At 35.4% G+C, this 17,437-nt stretch overlaps 1 protein-coding gene across 2 annotated transcripts; it reads right to left on the bottom strand.

Annotated features, from left to right (window-relative positions):
* Positions 1 to 4,836: 4,836 nt before the first annotated feature.
* LOC121422277 lies at positions 4,837 to 17,341 on the bottom strand. Of its 2 annotated transcripts, none has more exons than XM_041617198.1 (4): positions 16,985 to 17,341; positions 14,636 to 14,811; positions 8,173 to 8,289; positions 4,837 to 6,732 (listed from the first exon to the last, which is right to left on the bottom strand). In XM_041617198.1, exons 1-4 carry the CDS (start codon positions 17,102 to 17,104, stop codon positions 6,249 to 6,251), a joined length of 897 nt encoding a protein of 298 aa, XP_041473132.1. In that variant the 5' UTR covers positions 17,105 to 17,341; the 3' UTR covers positions 4,837 to 6,248. The 2 variants fall into 2 exon arrangements, with proteins under 2 accessions (XP_041473132.1, XP_041473134.1); XM_041617200.1 differs by lacking the exon at positions 16,985 to 17,341 and adding an exon at positions 15,718 to 15,751.
* Positions 17,342 to 17,437: the final 96 nt, after the last annotated feature.

Below are 17,437 nucleotides of genomic sequence, written 5' to 3'. Positions count from 1 at the left end.
TGAATTTTTGTGTAGTGGAGAGTAGTGTCCACAAAATCAGTCACTTTGAAGCACATTTGCCAACAAAACTTTTTAAACGTCTATATAACTTGCTTATTTCATAACCGATTTTGATGAAACTTGTTTTCACTTGTTCCTCCCATTTTTCTCTTTCCAATATGATTGCTTTTGTTCTTGGGTGTTAATTCATCTCGACATTAGTCTGAACCAAAAAAAGAGTAATAACACTAGCCATAGTAAAAAACAATAAAAAACAAAAGAAATAGTGAGTGACTGACATCATCGACTCTCTCATTTGGATGTAACTGGCTAGTGCATATAGTATAACTGTTTTGTTAAAAATAAGCGAAACTTTAAAATGTCATAACTTTCTTATTTTACATCCGTTTTTGATGAAATTTTCAGTGTTATGCTTGTTAATTTTTTCTCTTTTTATTCAAATCAAGTTTTTGTTGGGGTGGACTTGTCCTTTAAACCTCTCTCAATTAAAAAAAAATTGTTGGGTGACACTTAAAAAATCCCTTCTTGAGGCGCCAATGAAAATGACAGAAAAAAAGATGGGCGTATCACTCACTGTTTCTTTTCAGTTTATCGTATGAAAACTAGAATAACCAATTTCCCGGCTCTGGCATGCAGTTGAATTTTAACCGAATCACAATAGAGTTGCACTTAAAGGACAATTCCAGCCCAACAAAAACTTGATTTGAATGAAAAGAGAAAATAATCAACAAGCATAATACTGAAAATTTCATCCAAATCGGATGTAAAATAAGAAAGTTGTGACATTTTAAAGTTTCGCTTCATTGAAAAAAAAACAGTTATATGCACACCTCGGTCGGTATACAAAATGAGGAACTGATGACACCGGTGATGACATCAATCACTCACTATTTCTTTTGTAGTTTACTATATGAAATATGAAATATTTGGATTTTCTCGTCATTTTGTCATGTGAAATGAAGTTTCATTCCTCCCTGACCACGTGGAATTCCATTATTTTAACATTTTGTACTTCAGGCAAGGAGGTCGTAATCATCAAATTCGTAAAAAATTAAATAGGCCTACTGTATAATTCAAACAATAAACAAAAGAAATAGTGAGTGAGTGACATCATCGGCTCTCTCATTTGGATGTAGCTGGCTCGTTTATATAACTATTTTGTTGAAAATAAGCGAAACTTTGAAATGTCATAACTTTCTTATTTTACATCCGATTTTGAGCATTGTGCTTGTCTGATTTTTCTCTATTGTTTCAAATCAACAGTTTTTCTGAGGTGGACTTGACCTTTAACAACTGTAGTTCCCGGAAGGAGTCATACCCTGTTTGTGAGAGTTAAGAAAAAAATATTTCGTATCACAAAGTATACAAAAGGAATTGCGATTAGATGATGCCATTTGCATTGTTCGCCCATTTCCATTTAATTGGCGTCAACGGCATGTATTATCCTATTATCCCAGGAAAACTGATCGAGGAGGCGGGGCCATTTCCAGCTTTTAACAGAGCTATATCCCCATAGGCGGCGGAAGCGGAAGCGGGGGGGGGGGGGGGGGGGACAGGTCCCCTAAAATTTTTAGTCGATAACCTTTTTTTTTTTTTTTTTTTTTTTGCTTGTCAATTTTGTTTCCTGCATCCCCCTAAATTCTGGTGGACCCCCTTAAAGTGTCTCTTCCCCCTAAAACTTAGGTTGATGACCCCCCCCCTTTTTTTTTTTTGCTTGTCAATTTTTTTTACATGTGTCCATTACAAAATCTCAGGTAGACCCCCTCTAATTTTTGGGGTTTCCGCCGCCAATGTAGTATATCCCGGCCAGCTTAAAGTATATACATTTTTTAAATATAGGCCTATTGAATCAAACGATAATAATTGATTAGTTTTCAATGTCCAGCTAGAACATGATGAACAATCATCTGGAACAATAAAAATCCCCAAATCGCAAGCTATTTGCTTTGTTTATCACCCTCATGAATATCTCTGATATTGCATCGAGCTAGATAATCCCCATCTATCTATCACTATTTCTCTGGTATTTTTTCTTCGTATTCATCGGGTTTGTACATTGAAATATTCCTTTGTAACTGAAATTCTTATTTCACATTCTTTTCTTCGAAATGAATGAATTTGTTAACATGAATGAGAATCATGGTTAAAAATAAAGACACGTAATCACAATAAAAAAAATAAACAAATTGATTTAATATCGAGCAGATATCGCTAGCGTACGAATCACGTGTTGGCCACACAGGTTGGCCACGCCCATCGTACCCTACCCTAACGGTAAGCAATGAATTCCAATGCCCGGAGTTAGAAATGAATATTCATTATGAATGACGTATTCTGTAGCGCGCGTAATTTGATAGCGTTGTACGCGTTACGTAGAGAGACGTGATTATGTGGTGCCAAAGAGAACTCGTTTTGGAAGAACGGTGTAGAGAACTTATATTGGGTACTTATTTTAATTTCAGTCTTCTCGATCTCGGTAGGCCCGGGGGGGGGGGCACTCAAATGATTTTTTGATGGGGTGTGCCTCACAAAACTCTGAAATGGGGGTCTAAGGAACTGACTAAAAGGGTAAAATACGTACGGGGTCTTTTAATTTTTTTTCTCTATTTTTATTAGGAAAAAATTATTTAAAGAATCAAATTGAAATAAGAGCCAAGTAGTATTAATAATAGGTTTAATGAATAATGTCAGTGTAAGAAAATTACTAAGCATTTGCCCCAAATAAAAAGAGAAAAATAAGCCAAACATTGCCACCCTTATTTTGCCACACATGGAGATATAACCGAGAACAAGGTTATATTATAACCTTGTTCATTGAATGAGTGGGTATACCCTTGAGCTGAGGGTCAAGTTTGAGAGATAGACCTAAATAGCAGCTAGACTTAGCTGGCTAGCTAGACCTACTTAGTAGGCTACTGAGCCAGAACTAGTCTTAGCCTTAGGTATCAGAGCCTGAGCTGAGACTTGGTACCACTAGGCTTCAAGTTGATCAGGTGCATTGGCTATAGGAAGGGAGGGGGGGGGGGGTGGGGCTGTTAATTACCACAAATATTTTTAAACCCGGATGGCTTGGGGGTGGAGGGGGCTCCACCCCTAGGTTTTTATATAGGCTAATCCCATATAAAAGTGATGCATTCGACCCTAGTTAAGGGCTCACGGTGCCCCCTCCCCCAGGGTTCAATGACCCATAACAAGCTGTGGATCGACCCATAGGCCCTATTATATAACCCCACAACACAGTAAACCTAAAGCTTCGTTGGGCTTATCCCCATCGACCCAATGGAGCCTCAAGGCTCCCTTTTGCTGTAAAAACCCGGCTATCTAGCATGTGGGGAGGGGGGAGGGCTCCCTCTAACTCCACCGCCAGGATTTCATATAGGCATACCCCACAAAAAAGTAAATGCAGTAAAACCTTTTTTTTTGGGGGGGGGAGGGGGATCAGGGCTTTACCACTGGACTCACTAGTCAATGCCAATGGGTATTTAAAAAAAGGATTTTACCCCCGGCAATGGCCTCTCTTTCAAAGAGTGTAGAAGCCCTCTGGCGAATCCTTGACTCCAACTGGTGCAAGTTTTGCCCCTGGACCACCGGCCGTGGGGGAATGTTAAATCTTCCTAAGCCTGTGGATGTGCAGTGTAGTGGCCTGGGGAGGGGAGGTAACAGGGTTAACGGGTAACCACACGCGTTACCTGAGACCTGGACGGGGGGGGGGGGGGGCACTTCCATTCACGAGTGGACATGCGCGACCATGGGGGTCTCGAAAAGCACCCTAAACACGTAATTTCCATTTTCTGAAAATGCACCCCTTAACAAGTATTGGCGTGTGAAAGCCTACCCTTAACAAGTATTGGAAACAAAATGATACTATTGGTAATATTCCCTGAAATGAACCCCTAAACAAGTACAGGAATGTTTTGTAGGTTACGGGTCCTTCGGTCGTACGTCGGCTTTACCTTTTTTGGTTTAGTACGACCCCACCTTCTACACCTCGCGCAAATCAGACTCTAAACACGAAGTTTTGGGGCAAAAAAGGACATCCTTTATAAAACATATTTCAATTTTGTTTTATCATCCCCGCATATTCGACCCTATACACGTAATTTTCCTAGCGAAATAGATACCCTTTTTTCATTATTTTTGTGTTTTTGACACCCTTATCACGTTACGTACGTAACGTGACCTATCGTGAAAAAGACATCCTTTTTACATGTTTTTTTGGTCGCGCATATCCACTCGCCAATGTAAGTGGCCCACCCAGGGTCTTGAAAAGGCCTCGAGACTTGCAATATAGCTCTTTGGTGGCCCTTAGCGCAAAATCTAATCACATAAACCCCCAACATCGAGATATATGTTAAAATTTCATCTTTTCTGGATACATTGATAGGTGTCACAGCTGGTAAACATTGCCCAAAAGGCTTGAAATCTGACGTTATATTACCATACATTTACGTGTAAACCATATGGGAGCTGAATTACTAGTGTGCCCCCTTCAGAACCGTTCTCCCTGTATGTGGTATTTTGAAAAACCTTAGAGAAACATACATTTGTCTCATTGTAGCTTGAAATAAAAAGTACACCAGAAAGAGACATGTAAATGTAACAAAAATAGCATTAATAAGCATGGTCAGTGAAAATGATAAAACATTAGCTTCAAATAGATAGAAAGATTGCTCTTCAATTTGTTTATTGATTAATTACCATTGAAACATGAATTCTTATGTGGTTTAATAGTCTTTGTATATAATATATATTGTGTTTTTAATTTTTTCATGGAAAAATAAATCTTGGAACTTTTGATATAAAAATGAAAAAAAAATGACACTTTACATATTCATATAGGATGACAAAATATAGTTTTAATAACACAATCATACAGAAAAGACTTACAAATACAGCATGTAAATCAAAATCATATTTTATGTAAAACACGCGTTCAAATGTGAAAGACTGACTACAATTCAGCTAGCCTTTATCAATATGTGCTGACTTTCAGACTTGTATTTTAAGTATAGTATAGAGTAATGAAAACTATATACTAAATGCTGATTACTATCTCGTAATACATGTATCAGGCTTTTGCTTGGAGTTACAAACAATTTTGCTTCTGTTTCATGTAAAACTCCACATCAATCACATCTTGAAACATTTATCATTCTTCAACACATATAGGAGCTTTATAATGTATGAGCAAATGATTGACAGATCCAAGACAGTGAACAAAGCAAAGGGTTTTAAAAAAGGCCCTTTTACAAATAGAAGAATATGTAGTTTGTAGGTAATAATCCACAGAAAATGTTGTAAATACAGATATTATTATCAACTTAAAGGTGTATGTTTCACTTACTTTCATATTGGCTAATCAAATCTTTAGATTTCTTGCATAAGATATATGTTGTATGGGTCTCGGTTAGGTTTTTTTGGAAATACAATTTTAACGGACAGCTAGATGCAACAATTTCATATTCCAGACTTGCATACTACCAAACAACCTGATATGCATGTGAATAAACTTTCAGTTATGAGACTCAAGATCAAGAACTACTTTCTGATATACAAGAAATGTACGTTCTGACTTAGCCAGTAGCACCACCTTAATTCATTAAGAATTATTTCTTTCAAATAAACCTTCGCCTGTGGGTACATTTGATACCTTTTGGGCACGTTCATCCACAGTCTTAATTTTTTGTAGTTACGTGGTTATGGATATTGTTGTGTTTTCAAGCAGTCTCAAAAGATTATATAAAAAAATATGTTGCAATTAAAACAACTACATAGAAATACACATTGCCCATTTAAAGGATGCCTCAGATGGAGTTAACTACTTATCTTTTACAATTAACTGTCATTGTCAACCCTGAAGATGTTTATCTCAGCACTCTACTTTGAAAAAGTTGCTAGCAATGTAATTTCGCTAATACCCCATAATCGCAAAATTAATTTGCTTCTAATATTAATAATGTTCATTGATTTCAATGGCGTGCTGATGCAATTAGTGAAATTTAAATGCCACCAAAAACCACAGATTCTGAAAGTCACATTTCCTTTCAGCAAATATCTCTTTGCTTTGCAGTATTGTAAAATGTAACAATGGCTTATACTTTTGTTTTATACACAGAGATGGGCGTGGGCATTTCGGCAGCAACGTCTGTTATTGAGTGTGAACACTAATAATGGCATAGAGTGCCAGAACCGTTCATTCAAAGATGAATACATACGGACAAAGTATAAGTTACCATTGAGTAAAATGGTCAAGGTTCTCGTGCAAGACTTTCTTCCCGATTCATGGAAAAATACTGCAAGACCATATTTATTGAACATGAAATAAAATCATGACATGTCCCCATTTTTGGGATGATATCATCTGGGACATCAATGATTAGGAATGGGGACGACCTATATGATTCTGGTAGATCTTGCCATTTGGAATTTGTGTGTGTAAATACTGCAAAGAAATGTTTACATGGGATCCCGTTTCGTCTCCACGTGAAACAATCACATGCTGGTTTGTCAAAACTAACATTGTAGAATGCAGTTTGTCTACTGATACTCTGTACCTTGTAACTATTTGGTGCATCCCCTGTTCTTACATCTGCCTTTCTTACTTGTTTGCTACTCTCTAATTGGTCCATGCAGAACTTTATAACAGACAAGGGACGGTTGTGTAGGTAGTCAGGAATATCTGTACTAAACTTTCTTGACTTGGAAGACGCTTTCAGGTTATTCCTCCTGTACCTGTAAAGGGAAAAAGCGAACAATAATATAAAAAATAAAATGTTGCTTCTCAACTGGTTCTGATACAAAATTCTTCTGATATTTGTAAACTAGGCCCAACTTTGCAGATTTGCATGTGTGGATATAAATATTACACTTGATTAATACTTGCGAATTTTCCAGGTAATCTTCAAATTGAGCAAAAATGCCCTGGGGTGGTATTCTGAGATCCATTTTATCTCAGATAAAATAAAATATTTTATCTCCGTTAAAATCAGTGAGATAAAATACCCTTAAAATCTCTCCGAATCGGTATTCTGAGAACCATTTTATCTTCATTTTATCTCTGTAAGACACACCTATTTTTTTAAATCAATATCCAATTAGAAACACGCTTTTATAGCTCTCTCATATCACTCAACCAATTGAAATCCATTCCGCCAGGAGGTGTGGCAAAGGGGCCAGATTGCGCCAATTTATTGACTTCAAATGCGCTTGCACTATACGCTTGCGCGTCTTTACGGAGATTTCTTTTTAACAAAAATGACAATACTCTCATCTTTTTTCGAAGTCTATATCGCATCTTTTCAAACATCATTTCAAAGACAATATTAGTAAAGAAAAGTCTTAGGAAATACTCTCTGATTGTACAGGAACAACGTTAAGGTGTTATTCTCAATAAATGTATAATTTTTCTTCATTTTCATGTCATCATTTGGGGTTAATTTACCTAGAAATACTGGTGAAATCAACGTCACAGAGATAAAATAGCCTCTACCCTCTTTTAAGTTTATTTTATTTTTTCTTCAAAGTAACGTGGGCGCAAGCACATCATCTGCGTTGCAATGGCCAGATACGCGATGGGTATGTGTACGCAGGCATTGTTCTGTTGCGTATCATCTGTAGACACGCAAGATAAAATTTATACGCAAGATAAAAACTAAAATTTTATCTGAGAGATAAAATCTTGTCTCAGAATACCAATTTCATTTTAAGAGATAAAATAAAATATTTTAAAGATAAAATGACCTCAGAATACCACCCCTGATATTTTGACTTAAGCAAAGTCTTACTCATTATCTATGATTGGGACGGTGATATATATGCAATATCGAGCCCTTTAATGAAGTGTTACATAAGGGGGGGGGGCACTTCCATGGTGGATACGCATGATGTGCCTTCGGATAGACCCCACTTTTCTTCAAATTGCCATGTACTCAATGGCCCCCTTTTCTTATCTTTTGCTACTGAATGACCTTATATTTTTGCCTTCTGTTGCTACTGGATGACCAGTACTCAAAGACCCCCCCTTTAAACTTTGTAACTTGGATGCTTTGGGGATAATTTGCAAACAAAGCACCCAATTTGAGTAAAATTTGATACTGCTATATGAGACTGACATGTAGAGTGTTTGGCTATTTTGCTTGTATATTATTATGATAAATCAGAACCAGTACAAACCTTGAAATCTGGATATTTAAAAACTTCCTTGACAATAAGTTTTGCTGGACAATTCTATTTCTTTGTAGGTTGGATGAGTCTCCTGGATTTAGTGCCAACATAGCCATGTTCTCCCACCTGTAAGGACAGCAACAAGCACATATATCTATGTACAAACTAATTTCAAATAATATAAGAAGGCATGTCAATGAAATTTTGAAGTTTCATGTAACATCGTAATCTATGCAGAAATAGATATATCTCTTGATTCCTGAGTAAAATGACACCAAAATCATTAAAATTAGCCAGGCGGTTCTGGATATCAATATTTCAAAGTGGTAAATATTGGGATTTTCGAAGTTTGGACAAAAATTACCAATTAGCATATTTGAGGTTGTCTAAAATTATAAATACAGCCTTAAAAATGAATAATTTCTTCATGTTTCACGTAAACCTGTTCTAGACAACATATTTAACCTACAAAAATCCCATGTGAACTGAAGTTTAAAATAAAAAATTAAAATTAAAGATGGACCTACCCTTTGTTTTCCAAATAATGACTAATTCCAGCTCATTAATTATGGATAAATTACAATGACACACAGATTAAGTTCTGCTTTGAAGAAAATGCAATATCTGTGAGAAGTCTAAAATTTCAGATGCATACCGATTCAATAATATGAAAATGAGATGAATACTCCCATATTCAGATTCAGATTCAGATTCAGATTTTATTTCCAACAGAAATAGCAAATATACAAATCATTTTCATACATTTTAACAAATATTTACAATACATTAATGATAATAACATATAAAAAAAAAAAATACAAAATATTTTATAGAAAAAAATTATAATACTTTGGAAAGAAAAGTATCTGTGGAAATGGGGGATTCACTCAAAAGCATCGCTTGTATAATGTGAACCCCCCTAAAGGAAGAGAATAGAGGAGAGAGAGAGAGAGACGCAATGGTTGCTATTTGCCTACGAAGATTTACAGAATAGATGAAAAAGAACAGGATAACTCACAGAACAAGACAAAACGAAGAAATAATAAAAATAAAAAAGAAAAAACAAAACAGGACGACAAAAGTAGAATAAACGTAAAATAGAATCAGGACAAATTACGACCGAAAAGAGAGGATAAAACAAAATGATAAAGACAAAAACATAACTTGAAGTCTGAGAGGAGATGATAACAAGCGGGAATTAGTAATGAAGACCTCGGTAGGATTGAAGTAAGAAGTTTTTCAGTTTTCTTTTAAAAGAATGTATGGAAGGGCTGTTTTTTATGTTAATGTCGAGGGAGTTCCAAAATCTAGGACCATCGAACATAAATGTACTCTTTGCCAATAAAGTTCTAAAACGGGGTAAATGAAATTCGTTAGATTGCCTAGTAGGGTAATTATGAAAAGACCGATTAAGAGGAAACATAGAATCAAATACACGTGGAAGTGTGTTTTTGTCAAATTTAAACATAAATTGTCCTAAATGAAATAAGTATAGGTCGCTTATCTTCAGCAATTTGCTATCAAAAAATAGTGGGTCAGTGTGTGAACGAAAAGCTGAATTATGAATAACACGAAGGGACTTCTTTTGCAGTAATAACAGTCTATCTAAAATGGTTTGGTGGGTGCTGCCCCAGGCAAGTATCCCATAATTCAAGTAAGGCAAGATCAGGGAAGAATATAGCATTAAAAGTGATGACGACGAAAAATGATATTTTAGTTTATTGATAATGCCAATATTTCGCGAAATAATCTTACATATACAATCTATGTGGTATTTCCAGGAAAGCTTATTATCAACGGTAACACCGAGAAATTTAATGAATGTGACACTTTCTAAATTAGTGTCATCTAAAACAATGTCCATGGGAAGTGTATCAATGGAATTGCTAAATAGCATATATTTAGTTTTAAGTAGATTAAGAGACAATTTGTTGGATCTTATCCATTGTGTGACTTTTAAAAGTTCATTATTAACAGTATTTACTAAGGTATATGGATTTTTATGGGAATAAAATATATTAGAATCGTCTGCAAAAAGAATGAACGAAAGGATATCAGATGATTTACAAAAGTCATTAATATAAATGATAAATAATAAAGGGCCTAACAGACTGCCTTGCGGGACTCCACAATTAATGTATTGCATGTTGGATGCATGACCATTCAAAGATACAAATTGACGTCTGTCGGACAAGTAGCTTCTGAACCACTCCAAGGCCTTCCCGCGCACACCATAATGAGAAAGTTTATGTAATAAGATATCATGGTTAATGGTGTCGAAGGCCTTGGAGAAGTCCAGAAAAATGCCGACTAAATGTGAGCAATTATCAAAAGCGTGGGCCACTTTATCAACGAAATTCAATAGTGCATGTTCTGTGTTGTGTTTTTCTCTAAATCCAAACTGAAAGTTAGAAAAAATATTGTGAGATTTAAAAAAATCAATTGTTTTGCTATAAACCACTTTTTCTAAAATTTTTGACAAGGATGATAATAAAGAAATTGGGCGATAATTACTGACACTTAACTTGTCACCCTTTTTGTACAATGGAATGACCTTGGCAATTTTCATGCGATCAGGGACTTGACCGGAGGTTAGAGAAAGGTTAAAAATATATGTCAAAGGATCGATAATTTCAGATATTATACCTTTTAAAATAAAGTTATTGACATCATCATAACCAGGACTTTTTTTATTATTCAAATTAGATACAACGTCAGTAATATCTTTTTTGACTACGGGAGTGAAAAATATTGAACTAGAATTAGGTGTACCTAGGTAATCATGAAAGTGTTTTGTTGAAGGGGGGATGTCTCGAGCTAGGTTAGTTCCTATAGATGAAAAATAGTCATTAAAAATATTAGCTATATTTTCAGGATCACCAATAATATCACCGTTAGACCTAATTTCAGTTATATCGGACTTGTTACTGGATAAATTCATGGCTTGTTTAAGAACTTTCCATGTGTTTTGAATGTCGTGTTTATACAGAATTATTTGATCAGTAAAATATCTTTTCTTTGCCAAACGTATTGTTTTAGTTAAAGTATTCTTATATGTGGTGTATTTAGTTTTTGCCTGAAGAGTACCTTTAAGTTTGGAATTATAATATAAACTGTTTTTTCTGTTGATTGAACGCAAAAGTGCTTTGGATATCCAAGGAAGTCTCGGTGATTTTTTGTAGTTAGTTTGTTTATCTTTTACTTTTGGAATATGCTTGTCTAATTCACTGTTAAAAATATTAAGAAAGTTATTGAAGCATGTGTTTACATCGTTATTGTTATAAATAGGCGACCAGTCAACAGATTCTAACGAAACACCCAATCTTGCAAGATTCTCGGGAGTAGGTCTCCGCCTTGATGGCTTGGAAGGATTAATACACGAATTTTTAAGGGGAAAATGTGACATAATGGGAAAATGATCTGTCAGATCGGATAGTATTATTTCAGAATCAGGAGACGGCATGATGTTACAAAATATGTTATCAATAAGGGTTGCAGAGCGATCTGCAATGCGAGTGGGTTTTGATATTAATGGCAAATATGAAGAAGTCAAAAATGTTTCAAGAAATTCATGGGCAGTATTGTTGCTGTCATGCTTCAATATATCGATATTAAAATCTCCTAATATAAAAACATCTTTGTTCAACAACAATGGATTTCTAACTAAGTTAGAAAGATAAAGTAAAAAATCATTGTGGTTGGAATTTGGTGGTCTATATATAACACCTACAATTATATTTTTGGAATTTAGGACATTGATTTCGATAAAAAGTGACTCTACATTTTCATTCATAGTAGTGATTTCGTCATGAATTTTGTATTCATAATTGTGGGAAACATATAACGCAACACCACCGCCATGTCTATCTTTCCTGTTATTAAAAACGAAATCATATTGATCTAATGCAAATGGAATATTGGATTCATCAGTTAACCAAGTTTCTGTAAGTCCAATAATGGAAAACGAATGTCTAGATGAATTATTGTCTAAAAGCAGTTGGAACTCTTCGAAATGTTTATTTATGCTTCTTATGATTAAATGTAATAAAGAAAAAATATCTTTGGAGAATTGTTTACTAGTGTTTTTGAATTGAAGTTCAGTGATGTATTCTGATGAAGGATTGCGAATTAAGTCATGATCAGTGTGAAAATCTAGAAGTTCTGATGATGCATTGATGTTGTTTGCTACAAAGTGGTTGTACGCCAAATTAGCCTGAGGGTTGCCATTTGAATTATGTGTATTCAAATTAATGGAGAGGTCATCATTACTCAAGGAATAAAACGGCATATCAGTTAAAGTATTCACGGAAGTACAGTTAGTGTCTCAACATTCACTACTACTTTCGGCATTGAGTTGGTAAAAGAAGAGTAATTAAAATAAAAGGTCCTGTGTGGGAACAAATAAGTAACAGAGATACATAGAAACACGAACACATAAAAACAAATAACGAATTCATAAAAGTTCGAGAGAGGGCAGCATTTAGCAGAAATCTTCGTAGGCAGAGCGGACAAACGCGTCAGAGAGCAAAGATGGTAAACATACATCATTGATAATTACTGGAGAGATGCCCAAAGAAAAAAATCAATATAAGAAATGCAAATGATGAAAAATAACGATAACCCCATACAGGTTGGCAAATAACAAGATTAAGCATATCAATATAAGCAAAATCCATATTGTGGACATGAAAAGAGGCGACAATAATTTTTGCCACGTACAATTGAAAATAGATAAAATTGTTGCTGTTGCTAATTTTGGTAAAGACATGCAAACAGGCAATTTTCTATGAAAAAAAATATACACCAGAGCAATAAATACATAACAAAGGAGAGTACGCTATACCAGGCCAATCAATACCAATCAGCCAGTCTAAATTTTAAAATTCATGAAAACACAAGAGAAAATTGGCAATGAGCATTTTAAAAGCTTCCATGAAAGCAATGAAAAATACAAGAGCGTCGCTTAGCCAAAGACAAGCTATACTTAAACCGGTCAGGGTCGAACATTCACATTTGAATAAAGCAATCTCAATTGAGTCAAAGTATGTATAGAGAATGCATTATTATGACATAATCGGGAAAAAGGCGTGTAACAAATGTACGATTAGAAACATGCATCAAAGTATTGAACAATGAATAACAAACAACAAAAAAAAACGGAGATAAAAAAAGTCGAGGAATACCCATACTAACCAGGGTCTGGTATTCACATATGAACAAGGTACTTTCATGCTTATTAGGAATGGCATTGTTGTTCTTTTTTGTAAATGAATGTGGTAAAAGCTTACAAACAAAATTATGCAACGATCGCTTGACCAGAACCAAGCATGCAATTTTCACTACCCATAACAATTGGGATCTGGAGTTCTGGCCAAATGCATGCTTAGAGAAAGTGATCATTGTTGCCATTTTATAAGTGTGAACAACAAAGGCATGCAAACAAGGCAATGTATATCGATAAATAGGCGATGGTACATCAATAATGACATTTTATCAAAACACGCGCGGGAAATCGTTGAAAAGTCATTTCAAGAAAAAATACATTATAACATAAAGCACTGGATAACATTTTGAGGCGCTCATCCAAAACCGAGCTGAGCCCAAAACCAACCGATACTGCCTTTTACATTCAAACTTTAATTACCCCCAATTATAATGCACTGCTTAAGAATGTGGTTGTTATGAACAGGGTAAATGCATGCAAGCGAAACAATTCGTAAGTTGCAATTATATCCAAAGGGAGAATGCCTGAAAACACGCGGGAAATTGTGAAACACAAAAGCATTTCCCCAAAACATGCGATAAAGCGCGAGATTGATGAAAGGAACATTATATTCCTAAGGACATTGCTCGGCCTTGGTTGACTACCTGAATATAGTCACCAAAACCGAGCAATGCCCATACCAACTGGATTCAGGTGTACATAAACAATTACCTCCATACATTCGTTGAAACAGCCCAAAACATGCAATTAAAATATATTATCGCTCAACCAAACCGAGAAATGACCATACCAGTCAAGATTAGGACTGGTGTTCGCAATATAACATCCTTCAAAACATGTTTTAGAAGAAGCGGTAATTGTCACTTTGAATAAAAGACAATGTAGAGTCATTCGAATAGATCAATCTTATGTATAATTTGGCGATGGCGCTTAAAATACTTTAAACGCGCGGGAAATTGCTTAACAAAAAAAAATCCGAAAGCATGCAATTAAAGCATTATAAAGCATCGTCCAACCAAAACCCAACGATTCCCAAACAGAGTCACGTTTTTAAAACTGAGCTATAATTATCTTTAATGGAGCCCTGAGAATGTCATCATTGTATTTGAGAAAATGAACAAGGTAATGGCATGCAGTCGAAAATACATTCCTATGTCTTGCAATTTAGTGTACATGGGTGTTTGTTTACTGGGTCGAAACACATATCACACACTGGAAATAACACCACATTACAAAGAAAAATTATACCTGTTTGCGTTGATCTCGCTTGAGAATATTTTGCTTTTCCTTCCAATCCTTCCCATGGTGACACTCATATAGCAGCTTTGATACATAGGTGTATGGTATACCATCAAAAGGGATTGCTGCAGCAGGCACTGAAAATTTACTGGTTGCAACATCTTGCCAGTATATCCTTGGACCACCTGTAAACCAACAACATTGTCACTGGTAATGTTAACAATATCAAATTAATAACTTGATTTGTCCAGAAAATATGTCAGTAAATGGTAAAGATTTGGCCAAAACAGATGTTATAGCAACACATAACTTACAAGTTTGTGTTGATGATTTTATTGTTTAGTAATATAAATTTACAATAGGGTTTAACTCCTTTACTCTGTAAAGCCGCTCACAGTGGCACGCAAAAACTTGCACGATTTGCAAGAATTTCCACTTGTTTTTTTTTCAAATAGCTATATCAGTTGAAGTTTCGCCTGCATGCAGTTGATACAAAGAGACATCTAGCATCATCTATAATAGAAAAAGAATGATCCTTAAACACTACACATATCATAAGTTACACCCGGTATCATACAGTGAAGGGCGAGGCGGTATAAAGGGCTTTCTGTCAAAATAGGACGGACTAGCTGCTAACACAAAAATAATAGTAGGCCTATATTGTACCACTAACACAAAAATAATAGTAGGCCTCAGGGTGACCAGAAGCCTGTTGCATAAAACTCTTTACCCAAGAAAACTCTGGTAAAAACTGAAAACTAAGGTTAGTCTGATTTCCGCCATTGACTTTAGCACAGGGTAAAAACTCCGGTAAAAACAACCTGAGTTTTCTCAGGTAAAAAGTTTTATGCAACGGGCCCCAGACGTCCCTTATTTCCCGGGATTGTCCCGTATTTTGCTCCTGCATGTGTCCCGGCGTCCCGACAAACCCTTCCCGGGACGCCTATTTGTCCCGTATTTCAGAATATTGAACAAAATGTAGTTTAAAAGTGACGAAATTTTATTAAATAACCAACAGCTGACGAAGCAGGGACAACAATTCAATCGATAACTGTAAACTTTTGCAAGTTCTGCGGTGATTTGTTGCTAACCCAATACATTGCAAACGAACTGGCCTCCTGCCTGTGTGTGGCAGGCTACTAGCTAGGCATGGAGGATCGAAGCAAATTCTCAATGGTGCAAACAATCTCACATGATAAACAGGTTTCCACCAAAATAATCACAAAATCGCCGGGAAATTTTTATAATTATACTATGCATTCTCAGATTAATGATTTGGAGATGTAATCGGAGGAACAAGTTATTGACTTTCCATAGATCTAGTTGTTTCAGCTTTCATTTTGGGTTTTGGTGTGTACGATGCCGCGATGTTTCACCTAATTTCTAATTTTGACAATATGTTTCACTTTGAAATTTTATTAATTTCTAAAATATCTTATTTTTTAAGTTTTAAAAATACATTTAAAAAAACACCAAATAAAATTATGATTTTTATTAGATGATTGGATTTTTTGTTTACTTGAAGTTTGAACTTTTCCCTTTTTCTTTCTTTTATAAAAACCCTATCTTTTCTGCTTGCCCTTTAATTTTGTTCCATCTTTTTATTTCCTCTTTCTTTCCTAGACTTTTTCTTTTCTCTCTCTCTGTTCATTTTTCTTTCTTTCCTTCTTTATCAAATATCCTTTTTTATTTCCTTCTTTCTTTCCTTATAATTACCTTGGCTTCCTTCTCTCTTCGTCTCCTGTTTTTTTTTGTTCTTTCTCTCCTCCCATTATTTTCTTTTTGCGTTCTCTCCTCCCTTCATTCTTCCCTTCCGCTCTTTCTTCCTTTCTTTATTTTTTCCCTTATTCTTTCTTTTGTTTCTTTCCCTTCCTTCCTCCAGTTTTCTTCTTTCTTTCTTTCAAAGAATGAAGGAAACAGTTTATTTCCTTCATTATTTTTTTCCTCCTTCTTTTTCTTACCTTTCCCCCTTCAATTTTCTCCTTTATTTTGTCTTTCATACATTTATTCACCTTCCCTTCCTTTCTTTCTTTTTTTCTTTCTTTCTTTCTATACTAATTTCAAAGAATGACGGAAACCTTATATTTTATCTCTTTTATTATTTTTTTCATCCTTCTTTTATTCTAACTTTGTTATTTTTTATTTTTTCCTTTATTTTCTTTCCTTCTCAATCATCTCTTTTCTTTCTCCTTTATTCTTTCGTTCACCTTCTCTTCCAATTCAATATATTTTTATCACAAGTCTAATACTTTGTGTGGGCTTCTTTGTTGATCTTCGTTTGTTAAATGTCCCGTAGGCCTATTTCATTTTGTGAAATCTGGTCACCCTGGTAGGCCTATATTGTACCATGTATCATACCTTTATCTCCTGTTCCTGGGCCTGGCCCCGTTCCTGGCCCTTCTTTGGCAGCGCGGGCGTGCATCTCGTCTGCTGGATTGTAAACGATGAAAATGTTGACACCTCATGATGCCTTATCATTTCCTCCACCGCTTCTTTCGTAAAAACATAGCCGAAATTTGGTCCCAGCTTTACATCAAAATTTGGGCAATCCTAAATGGACTTGTGCAGCCATCACTGGCATCGATAGGGCTAAAGTACTGGTAACCTAGGCCTAATACTTTTTTGTACGTACCGTACCGGTACGTAGCTAGCTCTACAACGCTATTTAACTCTATGGCTACAACGCTATTAAATTATGCGCGCTACAGAATACGTCATTCATAATGAATATTCATTTCTAACTCCGGGCATTGGAATTCATTGCTTACAGAAGCTAACTCGCTTGCCAAGCTCAAGCCAAAGCAACCCAAA

Source organism: Lytechinus variegatus, chromosome 10 (assembly GCF_018143015.1).
Source record: "Lytechinus variegatus isolate NC3 chromosome 10, Lvar_3.0, whole genome shotgun sequence".
In the NCBI taxonomy this organism is placed as follows: Eukaryota; Metazoa; Echinodermata; class Echinoidea; order Temnopleuroida; family Toxopneustidae; genus Lytechinus; species Lytechinus variegatus.
The sequence above is the reverse complement of the archived record's forward strand: the minus strand, read 5'-3'. Positions and strand labels throughout refer to the sequence as shown.

Bases quoted from the DNA above. Each gene is read 5' to 3' on its own strand.
- LOC121422277 (XM_041617198.1), bottom strand. From the start codon at position 17,104: ATGATAAGGCATCATGAGGTGTCAACATTTTCATCGTTTACAATCCAG. The intron at 14,812-16,984 runs GTATGATACATG...GTTGGTTTACAG, and splicing joins CCCAGGAACAGGAGATAAAG to GTGGTCCAAGGATATACTGG. The intron at 6,733-8,172 runs GTTTGTACTGGT...TTCCCTTTACAG, and splicing joins TTAAATATCCAGATTTCAAG to GTACAGGAGGAATAACCTGA.